The following is a 17,690-nucleotide window of genomic DNA, read 5'->3' on the forward strand; positions in this document are numbered from 1 at the left end:
GGGGCCCCCTTTTTATGCTTTTTGGGGGGTTTTGGTGATCAAATATTGAATATTGAACATACTAATCAGTGCAGGAGCTCACTTATCCTTGAAAGACACTTTTATCACTGACTTAAAAGGCCCATACATCTCCATAAATGTTCAGGGGGGAGGGAATAAGTGCTTACCCTACAGACCCCAAGAAGTGCTGTATATTCTGTATTGTTTAATAATGCATTTTTTATTCCAATCCCGATTTGTATTTGAGATTCCCAAATCCAATCGGACTTGACTTCTTCATGTCCCTCAATGAGTGTAATACCAGCATTCAACTGTATGCGCCACAGCGGTTTCTATCATCATCATCATCACCACCCACGCTATGCATAAAATATATAGGTCCGTGTAGAGGCACGCTGAGGAGGCCATGCAAACTGCAATGGAATATGGGGCATCTCTCTCTCTTTACCTAATATTTTGATTCTATCCTGACATTTTTCAGTTAAAAAAAATAAAAATAAAAAAGGCACTTTTTTGATGAGGCTCAAAAAGGCAGGTGCTCAAGCACCCCTTGGCCTCTGTGTGCACGTGCCTGTGTATGATAGCATGTAGGGCCTACAATAGTGCTGTATATACCATATATATACATTTATATATGTATATTTACTGCATATATATACCTGCATACTCCTTCTATATACAGTACCTACTTATACACCTGCATATAACCCATATAAATTTGTATGATAGCATGTACAATAAGGATGTATATGCCAATATATATATATATATATTTATTCTTACCGAATATATATGTGTTTATGTTTATGTTTATTTAGGATCCCCATTAGCTTTTGCACTAGGCAAAAGCTATTCTTCCTGGGGTCCGGCACGCACAAATGTACAACAACATTCAATACATTACATTACATCAATACATACATTACATCATCATCAACATCAACATCAATACATTACATCAACATCAACATCAGTCACATCATCAATTACATTACATCACTATCAACATCAGTTAGAATGATATAGTACAAGATATCCACCAGCAAAAAGCATTCAATTAAAATAACTAAAATAACTAAAATAACTAAAATAACTAAAATAACTAAAATCAAACAAATAGTGCTTCCTGAGCAGCACTCACCGCCATCAACTTAAACACAACCAACAGTCAACTGGTTTTCACCTCTTTGCCATAATGGCTCAGTGCATGCTCATCAGCAGATGGCATTTTAACTTCCTCTTAAAGGTAGCCTTGGATTCTATTTCAGCTAAGTAGCTTGGCAATGAGTTCCATTCTATGATAGCTCTGTAAGTGTTAAGAGCTACAGGTAGTCTCTATATATCTCAATCACCTACTCGAGATATAAACCCGTGGCCGCTCGATATCCCCCGGCGAGGTGCTAAACTCGCCAAGTTCTCGAGTCAATTACTATTTCTGTCTAGATTACTTCAAGTCACTGGTCTAGTTATATCCAGTTGCTATGAAATGTAATCATGAAGAGTTGTTAATCTCTTCTTGTTTGTAATAAACCGAATGTATGTCTTAGGAGAACTCTTATATGCCTATAATAAACATATTATATTATTATTATTACCATCATCATTATCATCATTTTACGAAAGGACTTGTAATACTGCTCATTTGAAAGCTTGGTTGTATTACTACTTTGTTAATAAGTATTACCACTGTACTAACACGCAATCATTGTTCGCACGCCCCAGCACCTCCTGTCCTCCTCCTCCGCCAGCGGGATCGACCATCCAAATCCTGCAGTGATTTAGACGGATCGATTTCCCACATAACTCGACAGAGTTCGTCGGACACAGAGATACCGGAACCCGCAAACAGCAAACATTGTCATGTATATTATTTATACAGTACATAGCATATATATATATATATATATATATATATATATATATATATATATATATATATATATATATATATATATATATATATATATATATATATATATATATATCTTTTAGCTGAAAAGCATTAACCAGTCAATTGATTCAATCCGTATTAGGTTACAGTACATTTATAGTCACCATCAATAGGAACTCAGGGCGTCGGCCGGCATCGTGGCACATTGCTGGCTCCAGAAATCAGTCCAAGGACTCAAAAGATAATTATAAAAAATCATCTTTATTTCAATGAAGTTACAAAAAAGACTGTATTGGAAATATCCTTTACAGTTTAAAAGATTATATAAAACAAAACATCTTATCTCTTAAGATCGCAAAGGTCTAACACGGCTTGTGCCTGCCAGGTAACAAAATGGTAAAATCTTAAAATCTGTGCTCCGAGGCTGGAGCAGTCACTTTTATATCGATCCGGCATCACATTGCTATTGGTCTAAAAACAGTGACATCACGGCGATGTCACTTCACTAGCCAACCAACGTACACTACACACCGATGAATTCTCCTCCCCCTGTATTCGTCACAGTAACTTGAGCAACCGACTACCTTGTGCTGGAAAATCCCTATTCGTTACTAGCAGAGGCCCAAGGTCGTCTTCACATTCTTTAGTGGCCAAACAGTATTGACATGGAAGCAATTCACACTTCTTGCACTTCTTGCATGAGTATATAGTATATAGTATATATAGTATATATAGATATATATATATATATAATATATATATATATATATATATATATATATATATATATATATATATATATATATATATATATATATATATATATATATATATATATATATATATATATATATATATATATATATAGTAGTATATAGTACATACATATACAGATATATACAGATACACATCCATGTATATATATTTTGTAATTTAACTAAGACAGTGATTCTCTCCTCTGTTCTCATCTCATCTCTGTGCCAACCTGCTCTTTTCATTCTTCATTGTGCAGAGCATGCTGTCTCTATGGCCGCATTCCTAAGGGTAACTCCTTCTACATGGGCCTCTCTCGTTCTGACAGTAAGAGGAGAAGACGAGGCAGGCTGCCGTAATATACAGTACATAGCCTAAGGTGTATAAAGAATATACAGCTTATATAAGATACAAGTGTATACAAGTTATATAAGTGTGCACCCGTCATAGAGAGCTGTCTCCTCTGCCACGGATCTTCACATATAGACACATACAGTAACATATGCCTAGATCTAAAACAGATATATACCATAAACATATGCTTAAACCTTTTACATCCCACAATTGACAGAGAGAACAGGATGTCATTATTAACTAGTGTCACTACAGTAAGTCACAGAAGATTTTAGTAGATTTGTTCTCGGTTTAGGTGCCATTAGGTGGCCTGACGTAGCTTGTCTAGTCATATGGTCATGTTCTTCTCTTATGTAAACTATATGATCATAAAAATACTGTGGTTTTTTGACAACTTGAACATTTCTGAGAAAAGTAATGAGACGGGATTGCAGACGTTTCTCAACCGTAAGCCATGATAATTGTCTGTGCATAACTCCAATGTTAGTGCGCTTTGAACAGTGGAGAGCTAGCCTTGCAGCCTTATTTTGAGCTATTTGTAGTTTCTGTATATGTGTTTTTGCTGCTGATGACCATATGACGGGACAGTACTCAAGATGTGACAAAACCAGAGCCTGGATGACTTCTTTCAAAGTGGTTGGTGTTAAATACTTTGTGCATTTTCTTGTCACAGCTATGCTCCTTCCTATTTTTGTTATTATACTGTCAATTTGCTTTGTCCACTTTAAACCTGAATCAAGAACCATGCCAAGCAACTTAGCCTCTTTTACCTGTTCCACTGGCTGACCAGCCAGAGTCAGTCTTAATTGTGGATCGCTGCTTAATATGTGCCTGGATCCGAATACCATAGCTTTTGTTTTTTCAATGTTGAGTACCAGTTTGTTATTGTTGACCCAGTCTGTTATGGCTTTAAGCTCTATTCCAAGTATATTGTTTAACTCACTACATGTTGATGCTGCACTGTACATTGTCGAATCGTCAACATACATGATTACACTAGATTTATTTAATACATAAGGGAGGTCGTTTGTGAATATTGAGTATAGCAAAGGCCCAAGCGAACTTCCCTGTGGGACCCCACACTGCAACACCTTACTTTCAGAAAAGCTCCCATTGAAAAATACTTTCTGGGTTCTCCTAGTCAGGTAGGTCTCCATCCAACACATGGCAACAGAGCCAAAGCCATAGCATTTGAGTTTGTTCAGCAGCAGACTATGATCGTTCACATCGAAAGCTGCGCTAAAGTCTAACATCACAGCTCCAACAAGCCTCCTATCATCCATGCTCTTAAACCATTCGTCAGTCATTTGGGCAAGTGCTGTGCTTGTAGATTGACCATCTCTATATGCATGTTGGTAGTCCGTTATCAGACTATTACTTGAAAAGTAGTTTTGAATTTGGGTGTATACAATTTTTTCTATTATTTTACTTAACACTGGGAGGAGACTTATGGGTCGACTATTGGAACCAGCGAAGGTTTTTCTTTTGTCCTTAGGTAATGGGATAACCTTGGCTTCCTTCCAGATCTCAGGGCACACACCTTGCTCTAGACATTTATTGAAGATGTGACTTAATGGCTTAGATATGTATTTGGCAGTCATTTTGAGCAGTTTACCATCCAAGTTGTCAATACCAGGAGATTTATCATCAGACAGGTGTAAAAGCATATTTTCAACATGTTCCTCTGTAACATGGTGGAACTCAAACATGCACTGCCTCTCCTTCATGATACAATCTTTAATGATGTTATGTGACACTGTGTCATCGACTGCACCCATGGCGTTCCTCAGCTTGTTTACTTTATTTGTAAAGTAATCATTAAAATGATTTGCAATATCTGCTGGCTTGGTAAGGAATTTACCCTCTGTTTCTATAAAGGAAGGATGCATGTTTGAGTTCCTCCCCATTATGTTATTTAACGTTCTCCATAATTTTTTCCCATCATTTTTAGAATCACTGATTTTCTGCATGTAGTATTCCTTCTTTCTACATTTATTCAATTTGGTTACCGTGTTTCTTAGTTTACAGTAATGTTGTTTGTCACATGGATTGCCTGTTCTATATGTGATATATCTATCCACATCTGTCTGTGCATACCTGCATAACCTTTTACATATCTGTAGATAGTATATCTATATCTGTACATATCCCTTACCTCTTACTAGTTACACTGCTGGCCAGTATGACTTACTACCATAGTGTCTTTATACCTGTATCACTGTACATATTAATACTACAACTCTGTACACATACATCTGATTAGCACTATTACTCAGTAGTATAAATGTATATTCATACCCACTTACCCAGCTTAATCACCTGTATGTTGTATATTACTGTTGCACTTTACTGTTACATTTGCACTCTGGTTGGATGCCAAGCTTATTTACGTTGTACTGTACTTGTGCTACATAATGACAATACAATCTAATCTAATGATACTGGGATATAAAGGGAGTTATTGGATTAACTGTAGTTTCTAGTGCCATCTTTCCCGTTTGCCTAATTTGCTCACAATTCACTTCTTGTGATATATTATTACGCCAATAGTAATCATACAAAAAACACAATATTATGTTAACTATTATAATGCTAACTAATACTACTTTGTTTCATTGTATTAGACAAAAATCAATACAATTATACAGCTTTACAAAGACAGCAGGATACGAGCGAAACAAAGCACACAAAAAGGACAAAACAGAGTACATTGGGAGCTGTGATGATGTGCGAATAATGAATAGTCAATCAATAGTATCGGTGGCATTGAGGCAGTGGGGGAGGGGGGGGCAAATCAAATTCAACCAGATTGTCAACAGCAACATGCGGCATGGGGTTGCTCTCCGTCACTGCTGCACTACCAAACGGTTAACACTTTCACTGTGACAACACACAGAAGGTTAACCCTTTCACTGCCACACAACAGCAGGTTAACCCTTTCACCTAGTGATAGTAAAGGGTTAACATTCTGTAGGGTGGCAGTGAAAGGGTTAATTATCTGCCAGGATCCATATCAGCACGTCTGTGTCATCAAGAGATAGAGAGACACTGTAGCCACAGAGTGTTATGTAGGAAGGATTGTTGTGCTGTTAATATTCCAGCAATACATTAGGAATACATTATTATTATTATTATTATTATTATTATTATTATTATTATTATTATTATTATTATTATTATTATTATTATTATTATTATTATTATTATGTATATAGATTAGATTGTTAGATTATATTGTACTTTATTGTCATTGTATTTGCATACAACAAGATTTTGGACTCAAGCTTAATAAGGTGCAGTAATAAAATCACAAGTAATAAAGAGAAACATAAAATGCTATACAATAAGACAATGTTACAGTCCTGTACAAAATACAAAATAACAACAATATACAGAATAGCAATACACAAATAACAATCACAGTGTCAGACGTTAGTGTATATATATATATACTGTTGGGGGGGGGGGGTATATGTTCAATATCCTTAAGGTACAAAATGTTTCCTCAGAAGCCTCTTGTTATAAATCACATCCCACACGTACAGGATACAAATGAGGACAGAATGCACAAAGAGATTGAATGAATGAAAAAGTTTATTTTTGAACATGTATTCTCCACATTCCTCCAAACAAATCACAATATAAATCTCCGTCAAACAGAACAATCATAATGAAAAATAAATTATAAACAAAAAGTCAAGAGCAATGTAGTTAGTTGTCATGTTCAAAAAAGGAGTAGAGGGAAGCTAAGCTTATTGATCCCTACCCCCTTACATTTACATGTTTTGTTCCATTAATTTGACTTCATATAAGATAAATTAGTATAATACATTATATAATATACTTTTATTTATAGTACAAAAAGAAAAAACTTGAGTCGCTTGACAGCAGTAAATACAATACAACACTACATAACACAATATAACTTAGTTTATCCGCATTACTCATTTCTATATTTCTCTAATGTGTATTTTTTAAGCTGCTTTTTAAATTGTGCAATATGGATATGCACAAAGAGATTGACAATAGAATCAGAATCAGAATCGGGATCAGAATCAGAAAGGTCTTTATTGCCAAGTAGTTTTCACAGACAAGGAATTTGATTTGGTAGTTTTTGGTGCGACATTGACGGACAGACAATTATGGTAGAATAGAAAATAAAAAGGTGGAATAAAATAAAATGGAATATAAACTAAACTAGACAATTCCACGCGGGGGGAATTGTGAAAGTGTGGGTGACGCCTGTGCACCGCCGGCCAACGGGAGAGGGTCTCTTGCGAGTCTCTATGACAAACGGTTCAAAAGATACAAAAAGGGGGAGGAGCCAAACTATGGGCATGGTCAACATAGACCAATGAAAGAGGACATCCCTACTGAGTACAATGGCACAACCTCCCGAAAAAAAATTTAAACTCAGAAAAGTTTTTTAATACGTTTTTTTTTAAATATTTTATATTTTTCATAAAAAAATAATCTTTTGACAAAAAAGTAGTTTTTCAGTCCCATTTCGGGGAAAGTGGTCCAGGGTGGTCGCCAGGTCACCCACACTAATGAACATAGAAGCACAATAGAATAGAATAAAATAATAAAATAAAAAGAATAATAGGAATAAGCCAGGGCTGTATAACTGTGCATGATGTGGTCAGGTATATACACTAATTAGAATAAAAACAGTGTTGAATAGTTACAGGGTGGAATAGAGGATGGAATATTTAGCAGGGCTGTGCATATGAGCAGTAATGTGCAAAACGTATGAACAGTGAGGTATGAACAAGTATGAAGAGTTGTGATTGTGCAAGTTTTTTTTTTCAATACATGAAAGAAAATATGATTTGAGAGATATTTGTAAATTTACCGTTTCAAAGGAGGTGTATTTCTATTATTGGGGTTAACTTGTGGAACAATGCTGATATAAAGTTAAGAATGAGTCATTCGCTTTTGGTTTTTAAGAAAATGGTTTGTAAAGCTTTTGAAAACTACAAAGGTGAATACTACTTAATTTTTTTGTTCATTTCTTTTAGAATACTGTTTTGGAGTCTAAATGTTGTTAAGAATATAGGACAGGCATGTATAAGCATTATGCTTCAGTCTGTACCTTTTCAGTCACTGTCAAATCAAATATTGTAAAATTATTGTGCATATTGTATTGTGTGAGATGATGACTGAATAAAACTACTATATACAAATATATATATAATATATAATGTAATGTGTCCATCTACAGTTAATATGATTTGCCAATCCACTGTATTCTCTCTCCCTCTCTTCTCCTCTCCAGCGATGGCTAGACGTGAACCTGAACTGGAACCCAGATGATTATGGTGGAATCAAGAAGATCAGGATTCCATCCACTGACATCTGGAGACCCGACCTCGTCCTGTACAACAAGTAAGCCTTCCATCTGGAGACCCCACCTCGTCCTGTACAACAAGTAAGCCTTTCCTCTGGAGACCCCACCTCGTCCTGTACAACAAGTAAGCCTTCCATCTCATCTGGAGACCCCACCTCGTCCTGTACAACAAGTAAGCCTTCCCTCTGGAGACCCCACCTCGTCCTGTACAACAAGTAAGCTTTCCATCTGGAGACCCCACCTCATCCTGTACAACAAGTAAGCCTTCCATCTGGAGACCTGACCTCATCCTGTACAACAAGTAAGCCTTCCATCTGGAGACCCCACCTCGTCCTGTACAACAAGTAAACCTTCCCTCTGGAGACCCCACCTCGTCCTGTACAACAAGTAAGCCTTCCATCTCATCTGGAGACCCCACCTCGTCCTGTACAACAAGTAAGCCTTCCCTCTGGAGACCCCACCTCGTCCTGTACAACAAGTAAGCCTTCCATCTGGAGACCCCACCTCGTCCTGTACAACAAGTAAGCCTTCCATCTGGAGACCCCACCTCGTCCTGTACAACAAGTAAGCCTAAATATACCCATAAATATAGGCAAGAAATCATTTAAATCTGAATACATACTAAGAGTAAAGGTAAACAGTATACACAAGGTAGTGGTACCCTATCACATAGCTACTCATATCTCCAAAACTAGGCGAATCACATCAAAACAAATCTGGATGGATAGATACCACTTTGGGTAAGACATTTTCTATTTAATAGAATTTTTTCATTTTTGGTCAATTGCCCCTTTTTAAAAATAACTTGAGTGTTGTGATGTTCTGGAATCACAGTTTCCTGTCCTCGCTGTGTCTGTGGAGGGTGTGTTTCCTGTCCTCACTGTGTCTGTGGAGGGTGTGTTTCCTGTCCTTGCTGTGTCTGTGGAGGGTGTGTTTCCTGTCCTCACTGTGTCTGTGTGGAGGGTGTGTTTCCTGTCCTCACTGTGTCTGTGGAGGGTGTGTTTCCTGTCCTCGCTGTGTCTGTGGAGGGTGTGTTTCCTGTCCTCGCTGTGTCTGTGGAGGGTGTATTTCCTGTCCTCGCTGTGGCTGTGGAGGGTGTGTTTCCTGTCCTCACTGTGTCTGTGGAGGGTGTGTTTCCTCACTGTGTCTGTGGAGGGTGTGTTTCCTGTCCTCACTGTGTCTGTGGAGGGTGTGTTTCCTGTCCTCACTGTGTCTGTGGAGGGTGTGTTTCCTGTCCTCACTGTGTCTGTGGAGGGTGTGTTTCCTGTCCTCGCTGTGTCTGTGGAGGGTGTGTTTCCTGTCCTCACTGTGTCTGTGGAGGGTGTGTTTCCTGTCCTCGCTGTGTCTGTGGAGGGTGTGTTTCCTGTCCTCACTGTGTCTGTGGAGGGTGTGTTTCCTGTCCTCGCTGTGTCTGTGGAGGGTGTGTTTCCTGTCCTCGCTGTGTCTGTGGAGGGTGTTTCCTGTCCTCGCTGTGTCTGTGGAGGGTGTGTTTCCTGTCCTCGCTGTGTCTGTGTGTTTCCTGTCCTCGCTGTGTCTTTGGAGGGTGTGTTTCCTGTCCTCGCTGTGTCTGTGTGTTTCCTGTCCTCGCTGTGTCTGTGTGGAGGGTGTGTTTCCTGTCCTCACTGTGTCTGTGTGGAGGGTGTGTTTCCTGTCCTCACTGTGTCTGTGGAGGGTGTGTTTCCTGTCCTCACTGTGTCTGTGGAGGGTGTGTTTCCTGTCCTCACTGTGTCTGTGGAGGGTGTGTTTCCTGTCCTCACTGTGTCTGTGAAGGGTGTGTTTCCTGTCCTCACTGTGTCTGTGTGGAGGGTGTGTTTCCTGTCCTCACTGTGGCAGTGGAGGGTGTGTTTCCTGTCCTCACTGTGTCTGTGGAGGGTGTGTTTCCTGTCCTCGCTGTGTCTGTGGAGGGTGTGTTTCCTGTCCTCACTGTGTCTCTGTGGAGGGTGTGTTTCCTGTCCTCGCTGTGTCTGTGGACGGTGTGTTTCCTGTCCTCACCTTGTCTGTGGAGGGTGTGTTTCCTCACTGTGTCTGTGGAGGGTGTGTTTCCTGTCCTCACTGTGTCTGTGGAGGGTGTGTTTCCTGTCCTCACTGTGTCTGTGGAGGGTGTGTTTCCTGTCCTTGCTGTGTCTGTGGAGGGTGTGTTTCCTGTCCTCGCTGTGTCTGTGGAGGGTGTGTTTCCTGTCCTCACTGTGTCTGTGGAGGGTGTGTTTCCTGTCCTCGCTGTGTCTGTGGAGGGTGTGTTTCCTGTCCTCGCTGTGTCTGTGGAGGGTGTGTTTCCTGTCCTCGCTGTGTCTGTGTGTTTCCTGTCCTCGCTGTGTCTGTGGAGGGTGTGTTTCCTGTCCTCGCTGTGTCTGTGTGTTTCCTGTCCTCGCTGTGTCTGTGGAGGGTGTGTTTCCTGTCCTCGCTGTGTCTGTGTGTTTCCTGTCCTCGCTGTGTCTGTGTGGAGGGTGTGTTTCCTGTCCTCACTGTGTCTGTGTGGAGGGTGTGTGTCCTGTCCTCACTGTGTCTGTGAAGGGTGTGTTTCCTGTCCTCACTGTGTCTGTGGAGGGTGTGTTTCCTGTCCTCACTGTGTCTGTGGAGGGTGTGTTTCCTGTCCTCACTGTGTCTGTGAAGGGTGTGTTTCCTGTCCTCACTGTGTCTGTGTGGAGGGTGTGTTTCCTGTCCTCACTGTGGCAGTGGAGGGTGTGTTTCCTGTCCTCACTGTGTCTGTGGAGGGTGTGTTTCCTGTCCTCGCTGTGTCTGTGGAGGGTGTGTTTCCTGTCCTCACTGTGTCTCTGTGGAGGGTGTGTTTCCTGTCCTCGCTGTGTCTGTGGACGGTGTGTTTCCTGTCCTCACTGTGTCTGTGGAGGGTGTGTTTCCTGTCCTCACTGTGGCAGTGGAGGGTGTGTTTCCTGTCCTCACTGTGTCTGTGGAGGGTGTGTTTCCTGTCCTCACCTTGTCTGTGGAGGGTGTGTTTCCTCACTGTGTCTGTGGAGGGTGTGTTTCCTGTCCTCACTGTGTCTGTGGAGGGTGTGTTTCCTCACTGTGTCTGTGGAGGGTGTGTTTCCTGTCCTCACTGTGTCTGTGGAGGGTGTGTTTCCTGTCCTCACTGTGTCTCTGTGGAGGGTGTGTTTCCTGTCCTCGCTGTGTCTGTGGACGGTGTGTTTCCTGTCCTCACCTTGTCTGTGGAGGGTGTGTTTCCTCACTGTGTCTGTGGAGGGTGTGTTTCCTGTCCTCACTGTGTCTGTGGAGGGTGTGTTTCCTGTCCTCACTGTGTCTGTGTGGAGGGTGTGTTTCCTGTCCTCACTGTGTCTGTGGAGGGTGTGTTTCCTGTCCTTGCTGTGTCTGTGGAGGGTGTGTTTCCTGTCCTCACTGTGTCTGTGGAGGGTGTGAAAGCTCAGATTGCATCGGGCTAAATGTGGCCTCAGTATTCACAGGTTCCGTCGCGCCATATGGCTGCGTCTGACACGCTGCTATTTCCCCCCGACAACCTGCTATACTCTGCCGCACTCTTAAAAACACAGCTGTTGAAACAGGACAGGAGGTTTGACTGGAGCTTAGGGACCCTCAACATGCGAGAATAATCTTTTTGAACAACTTTGAGAGTGAATGGTGTCTTTTTTTTAGCTACAAAGAGCATCAGATTCCGCTTTTTAAAATGTACATACATTCAGAAAAACGTGAGATGCTTGTTTTCCCCGGCTCCTCAACCGTAGTATATTTGTAAACAACAATACACAACGATCTATACAAACTATACAATACAAGGTATATGTTTTATTTTCTACAAGGTAAAAAACAGCAGATAAATAAAAAAAGAAATGATATTACAGTGTCAATAGCAGCAGTGTAATACGTGTGTGTGTGGTGTGTAAGTCACTTAAGGTGTTTTTGTGTGTATGCTCCTCTGATCATTTCATCATAATAATCTCTAGATGATCCAGGTGTTTCTTTAATTAACCTCCTGAACTGATTGCATTTGTCCTACATTAATTCCCCCCAAGGGGACCAATAAAGCAATATCTTATCTTATCTTACATGTGCACTTGCTGCATACAAATTAAGATAAGATATTCCTTTATTGATCCCCTTGGGGAAATTCAGGCATCATAGCAGCATGGGGGAGGGGGGAGGGGAGAGGGGGTACAGGTGGTAGAAGACATGATACAGGTCATACAATTATAGTCAGGGCCGCCTGGGAGAAATGCGAGGCCCTGTGCGAGATTGAAACGCATCTAAGGTAAACATTTTTTTTTTTTTTTTTTATTCAGTCAACATATTCTTAAATAATAGCGCTGCCCGAGGCTGGGCATGATACAGTCAACATATAGCAAGAGAGAGAGAGAGAGAGAGAGAGAGAGAGAGAGAGCGAGAGAGAGCTCCCGTTCTACAGTCAATATACAGTGTTATCGCTTTGTAACACTGTACACATTTCTCCACAACACACATGTACAAGTGGCAGTAATGCAGAAAATCCAGCAAGGGAAGAAGCAGTGTAGAAAACAAAAAACAAAAAATTGCAATGAACTGACCGACACAATTGACAACTATAAGCAATGCAATGCTCAGAGAGAGAGAGAGAGAGAGAGAGAGAGAGAGAGAGAGAGAGAGAGAGAGAGAGAGAGAGAGAGAGAGAGAGAGAGAGAGAGAGAGAGAGAGAGTCTGTGATGATCCAGACAGAGAGAGTCTGTGGTCCAGAGAAAGAGAGATGGGTCTGTGGTCCAGACAGAGAGAGAGAGAGAGATGGGTCTGTGGTCCAGACAGAGAGAGAGAGATAAACAAGACAGCTAAGATGAGCCCCTAAAGGATATTCAACTTTTAATGGAAGAACAAAACAGAAGGAAAAGATAACTTCAAAGGCAACATGAATATACATAGATCCAAAAGGACAAAGATCAACACTTCAATCCAAAGAGAAGAGGATCTATACCAGAGAAAACAAAGTAGCAAGGAGCCAACGGCCGACATCAGCTAAGGAGGCTAACTGCAAATAGAGTAGCCAGGTACTGACACCAGGTACACACCGTTAGCTACGACAGCTAGCCGGCCCGTTTGGCTCAATATAACGTTAGCTACGTTAGCTAGCCGGCCCGCTTTGGCTCAATATAACGTTAGCTACGTTAGCTAGCCGGCCCGCTTTGGCTCAATATAACGTTAGCTACGTTAGCTAGCCGGCCCGCTTTGGCTCAATATAACATTAGCTACGACAGCTAGCCGGCCCGCTTGGCTCAATATAACGTTAGCTACGTTAGCTAGCCGGCCCGCTTGGCTCATTATAACGTTAGCTAGCCGGCCCGCTTGGCTCAACATAACGTCTACGACAGCTAGCCGGCCCGCTAGCTCAACATAACGTTGGCTACGATAGTTAGCCGGCCCGCTAGATCAACATAACATTAGCTACGATAGCTAGCCGGTCCGCTAGCTCAACATATGGTTAGCTACGATAGCTAGCCGGCCTGCTGGACCAACAGAACGTCAGCTACGATAGCTAGCCGGCCCGCTGGCTCCACATAACGTTAGCCAACATAACGTAGCCACGATAGCTAGCCGGCCCGAGAGGGAGAGAGAGAGAGATATCTCCATGGCGGGAATAGAATAGAGTGCATTAAAAACTCACCAAACATCCAAGAGGATGGAGACAACCGCGTGGAGTTGACGAAGTTCATCTGCCGAACGACCGTCCTCTTCATCTTGGCATAACAATGCTGCACGCGCTCTCTCTAGGTTAGCTAACGCTAGTTAGCCTTTAGCTAAGCTACTATCCGACATGGCTATCCCGACTGAACCACACGTTAGCACTCGATATTATAACGTAGCTAAAGCTAACTAGCTGTCCCTGCCTTTAGCTAAGCCGACATGGCTAGCTTGACTGAATTTTCTAACATGCAACAACTTTCATCTTCAGTCCATCTGCCGAACGACCATACTCTTCGTCTTGGCTGGCATAATAATAACGCGCAAAATAGTCAGACGCAGCTGACGCACGCACGCCGGCCGACTGTACACATGTAACCCCTCCCTTCGTTGAAACCAATAGTATGTCTGCTGCAGAGCCCCAGAGCTCCAATAGTGTATCTGCAGTCTGCAGAGCCGCAGAGCCAGGAACAAGTCAGACACATTCTACAAACGTGTCTAATGTTAAATATATAAGCATATAAGCAAAACTAGATTTTAGGTCTGTGATGAAAAAGGGCCTCGCGGGAAGGGGGGCCTAGCAAAAAAAATAAAAATAATAATAATAATAATAATAATAATAAATAAAAAAAAAAAAAATCTTTTTTTTTCTTTTTTCTTTTGTGAGGCCACCCTTCCCGCGAGGCCCTGTGCGACCGCACTGCTCGCACACACCCTGAGGCGGCCCTGATTACAGTACAGTGGAGAAGTAAACATTTAAATAGAATAAAAATAGGCAGTGTAAACAATATAATTTGTCAGGGTTGGGGGGGGGGGGGTGTAGGACACACATGCAGACACACACAAAAAGGGGAATATTAAAGTTACCCCAGAGGGGTGACCACTGGAAGCGATGAGAGAGGGGGTGGGAAAACAGAAGAATAAAATAAATAAAAACGGTATAGGAAACACAAAACACCAGTATAAAGTAACTGGGTAAAAATCCCAAAATAACCACCACTGCCTATAGCAGTTGAAGACAACAAGAAAAGAAAAAAAACAGCACTAGAGACAGAGTAAAACCCTAGAAGCATGAGCTTGGGACACTCTGAAAACCATGAAATGGACAACAAGCATCCGAACACAGTCAACCAAACCTACTTAAAGGCAATCAAGCCCACACACCTGCCATGCCGCGTGGCAATTAACTGCAGAGGCCAGTGATTGACAGCTGTCCATCACAGAAAGACGAAATAGACAGCTGTCCCTCACAGAAAGACTGAAATAGACAGCTGTCCCTCACAGAAAGACGAAATAGACAGCTGTCCCTCACAGAAAGACGAAATAGACAGCTGTCCCTCACAGAAAGATGAAATAAAGCCAAAGCACCTTAGAATAAACAAAAATAAAACCCACATAACCGTGATACATCACAATAATTTACTCTGAGTATGCGCATATGGGCAAGTAGGTAGTGTAAATATAGGTCAAGGTGCAGATGAGGGTATGTTTGAATTGAGAGCAAATTAGGTCCAAAAAACCTTTACCAAAAAGAAAAAATCTCTGTTTCACGAGACCACAATGTTGTGAATTATAATACTTAAACTACAGTTTTCACTCTACCAATTGTCTTTGTTAGGGACCCTTCTTGTTTACATGGCTCTGGTAGGGCCATGTCCCCAGCGTCCCTATATAAAACGATGCCTCCTCTGGACAGGATAATAATAATAATAATAATAATAATAATAATAATAATAATAATAATAATAATAATAATAATAATAATAATAATAATAATAATAATAATAATAATAATAATAATAATAATAACTTTATTTGCAGAAATTGCTGTTCAAAGTGCTTCACAACATAAAAAAAATACAGGCGCATAAGCGAGCATAAAAAATTAAATACAAAAAGATAGAGGTAGCAAGGTAAGGTAAATCACAGTTTTTCAGAAATACAGATAATAACATAGAATAGATTAGATAGAGTAAAAAAGTGCGGTTTGATTCAGTTTAAAATAGGCTAAAAATAATTAAATAGAGCGGACAGTAAAAAGTGTGATGAAATTGTTCAATAAATAAATAAATAAATAAAGCGTCGCTCTTAATACTTTGAGTTTCTTTACAGAGTTCTAACATACAACAGAGCATCGCTCTAACATACAACAGAGCATCGCTCTAACATACAACAGAGCATCTCTCTAACATACAACAGAGCATCGCTCTAACATACAACAGAGCATCGCCCTAACATACAACAGAGCATCGCTCTAACATACAACAGAGCATCGCTCTAACGTACAACAGAGCATCGCTCTAACGTACAACAGAGCATCGCTCTAACGTACAACAGAGCATCGCTCTAACGTACAACAGAGCATCGCTCTAACATACAACAGAGCATCGCTCTAACATACAACAGAGCATCGCTCTAACATACAACAGAGCATCGCTCTAACATACAACAGAGCATCACTCTAACATACAACAGAGCATCGCTCTAACATGCAACAGAGCAGTGCGTCGCTCTTAACACTTTGAGTTTCTTTACAAAGTACAGTTCTAAGTTACCTTATAGAACAACAGAGCAGTGCGTCGCTCACGACAACAGAGCATCGCTCTAACATACAACAGAGCATCGCTCTAACATACAACAGAGCATCGCTCTAACATACAACAGAGCATCGCTCTAACATACAACAGAGCATCGCTCTAACATACAACAGAGCAGTGCATCACAGTGACTGCATTGCTATCGTGCCTCTGTTGTACTCGACTCAAAGTGCCCTTACAATGGAATGACAGCAATATACATCTTTCAGTATGATGGCCTCTGTGGGAATTCAACCCTTAACCCTGTGCCATGCCAAGCATTTTCTACCCGCTGAGGTCGCAGCATGTCATGTTGTAAAACACATGCTACTATTAGCATGTAACAGATTGTGTTGTTGTTACAAAAGAAAATAATAATTTAACTCTTTTTGTTTTTTCATTTTTAAGATGACTCAATCGCTGCAAAGGTTTTATATGGAATGGTCCTAAATAAATGATCTGATATTGGACACGATACAAATAACACTATATATTTATATAGAACATTATTTATATTCTTTACACTGTTTATTTTTCTCTCATTTTTATATTCAGATTACATTTGATTGCCTATATTTATTTTATTTTATTATATATATTATTATTATAATTTTTTTTAGAGCAAATAATCAAACGTAAATTTTGAGACCAATTTTGACAGCCCTAGTTCAAACAAATAGGAAGAAATGACTTGCAAATGCAATTTTTACCCTAAGCCTGCATGACCAGAGGCAACAGCGTTCCAGTGAATGCCACGAAATAAAGGTTTGAAATGAAACAAAATCAAATACATTTTTTTTTAAGAGTGTACCTGTGGCAGACTGACCTCTGGTCGGTTGGCCTGTATGACTGCGGGAGCGATGGCCACAGGGCCCAGCCTGCAGGCCTCAGGCGACGACCTTCCCCCCCGTGTTGTAACATCCCCTCCATGCTGTCTCCTGTCTGCGCCCCACACCACAGTGCTGACGGGGACTTCGCCATTGTCCACGAGACCAAGGTGCTGCTGGAGCACACCGGGATGATCACCTGGAACCCCCCTGCCATCTTCAAGAGCTACTGCGAGATCATTGTGCTCCACTTCCCCTTCGACCTGCAGAACTGCAGCATGAAGATCGGCACCTGGACCTACGACGGCAACCTGGTGGTCGTCAACCCA

At 41.0% G+C, this 17,690-nt stretch overlaps 1 protein-coding gene across 2 annotated transcripts in view; it reads left to right on the forward strand.

Annotated features, from left to right (window-relative positions):
- LOC311227913 (acetylcholine receptor subunit alpha-like) overlaps window positions 1-17,690 on the forward strand; it is a 70,758-nt gene that overhangs the window by 33,626 nt on the left and 19,442 nt on the right. For both annotated transcript variants that reach the window (XM_084313774.1, XM_084313775.1), the window contains exons 4-5: window positions 8,277-8,386; window positions 17,495-17,690. In XM_084313774.1, coding sequence (XP_084169900.1) covers window positions 8,277-8,386; window positions 17,495-17,690 — 306 coding nt within the window. The remainder of the gene's footprint in view (window positions 1-8,276; window positions 8,387-17,494) is intronic.

This window comes from Notolepis coatsorum (assembly GCF_963971535.1).
Source record: "Notolepis coatsorum genome assembly, chromosome: 5".
Classification (NCBI taxonomy): Eukaryota; Metazoa; Chordata; class Actinopteri; order Aulopiformes; family Paralepididae; genus Notolepis; species Notolepis coatsorum.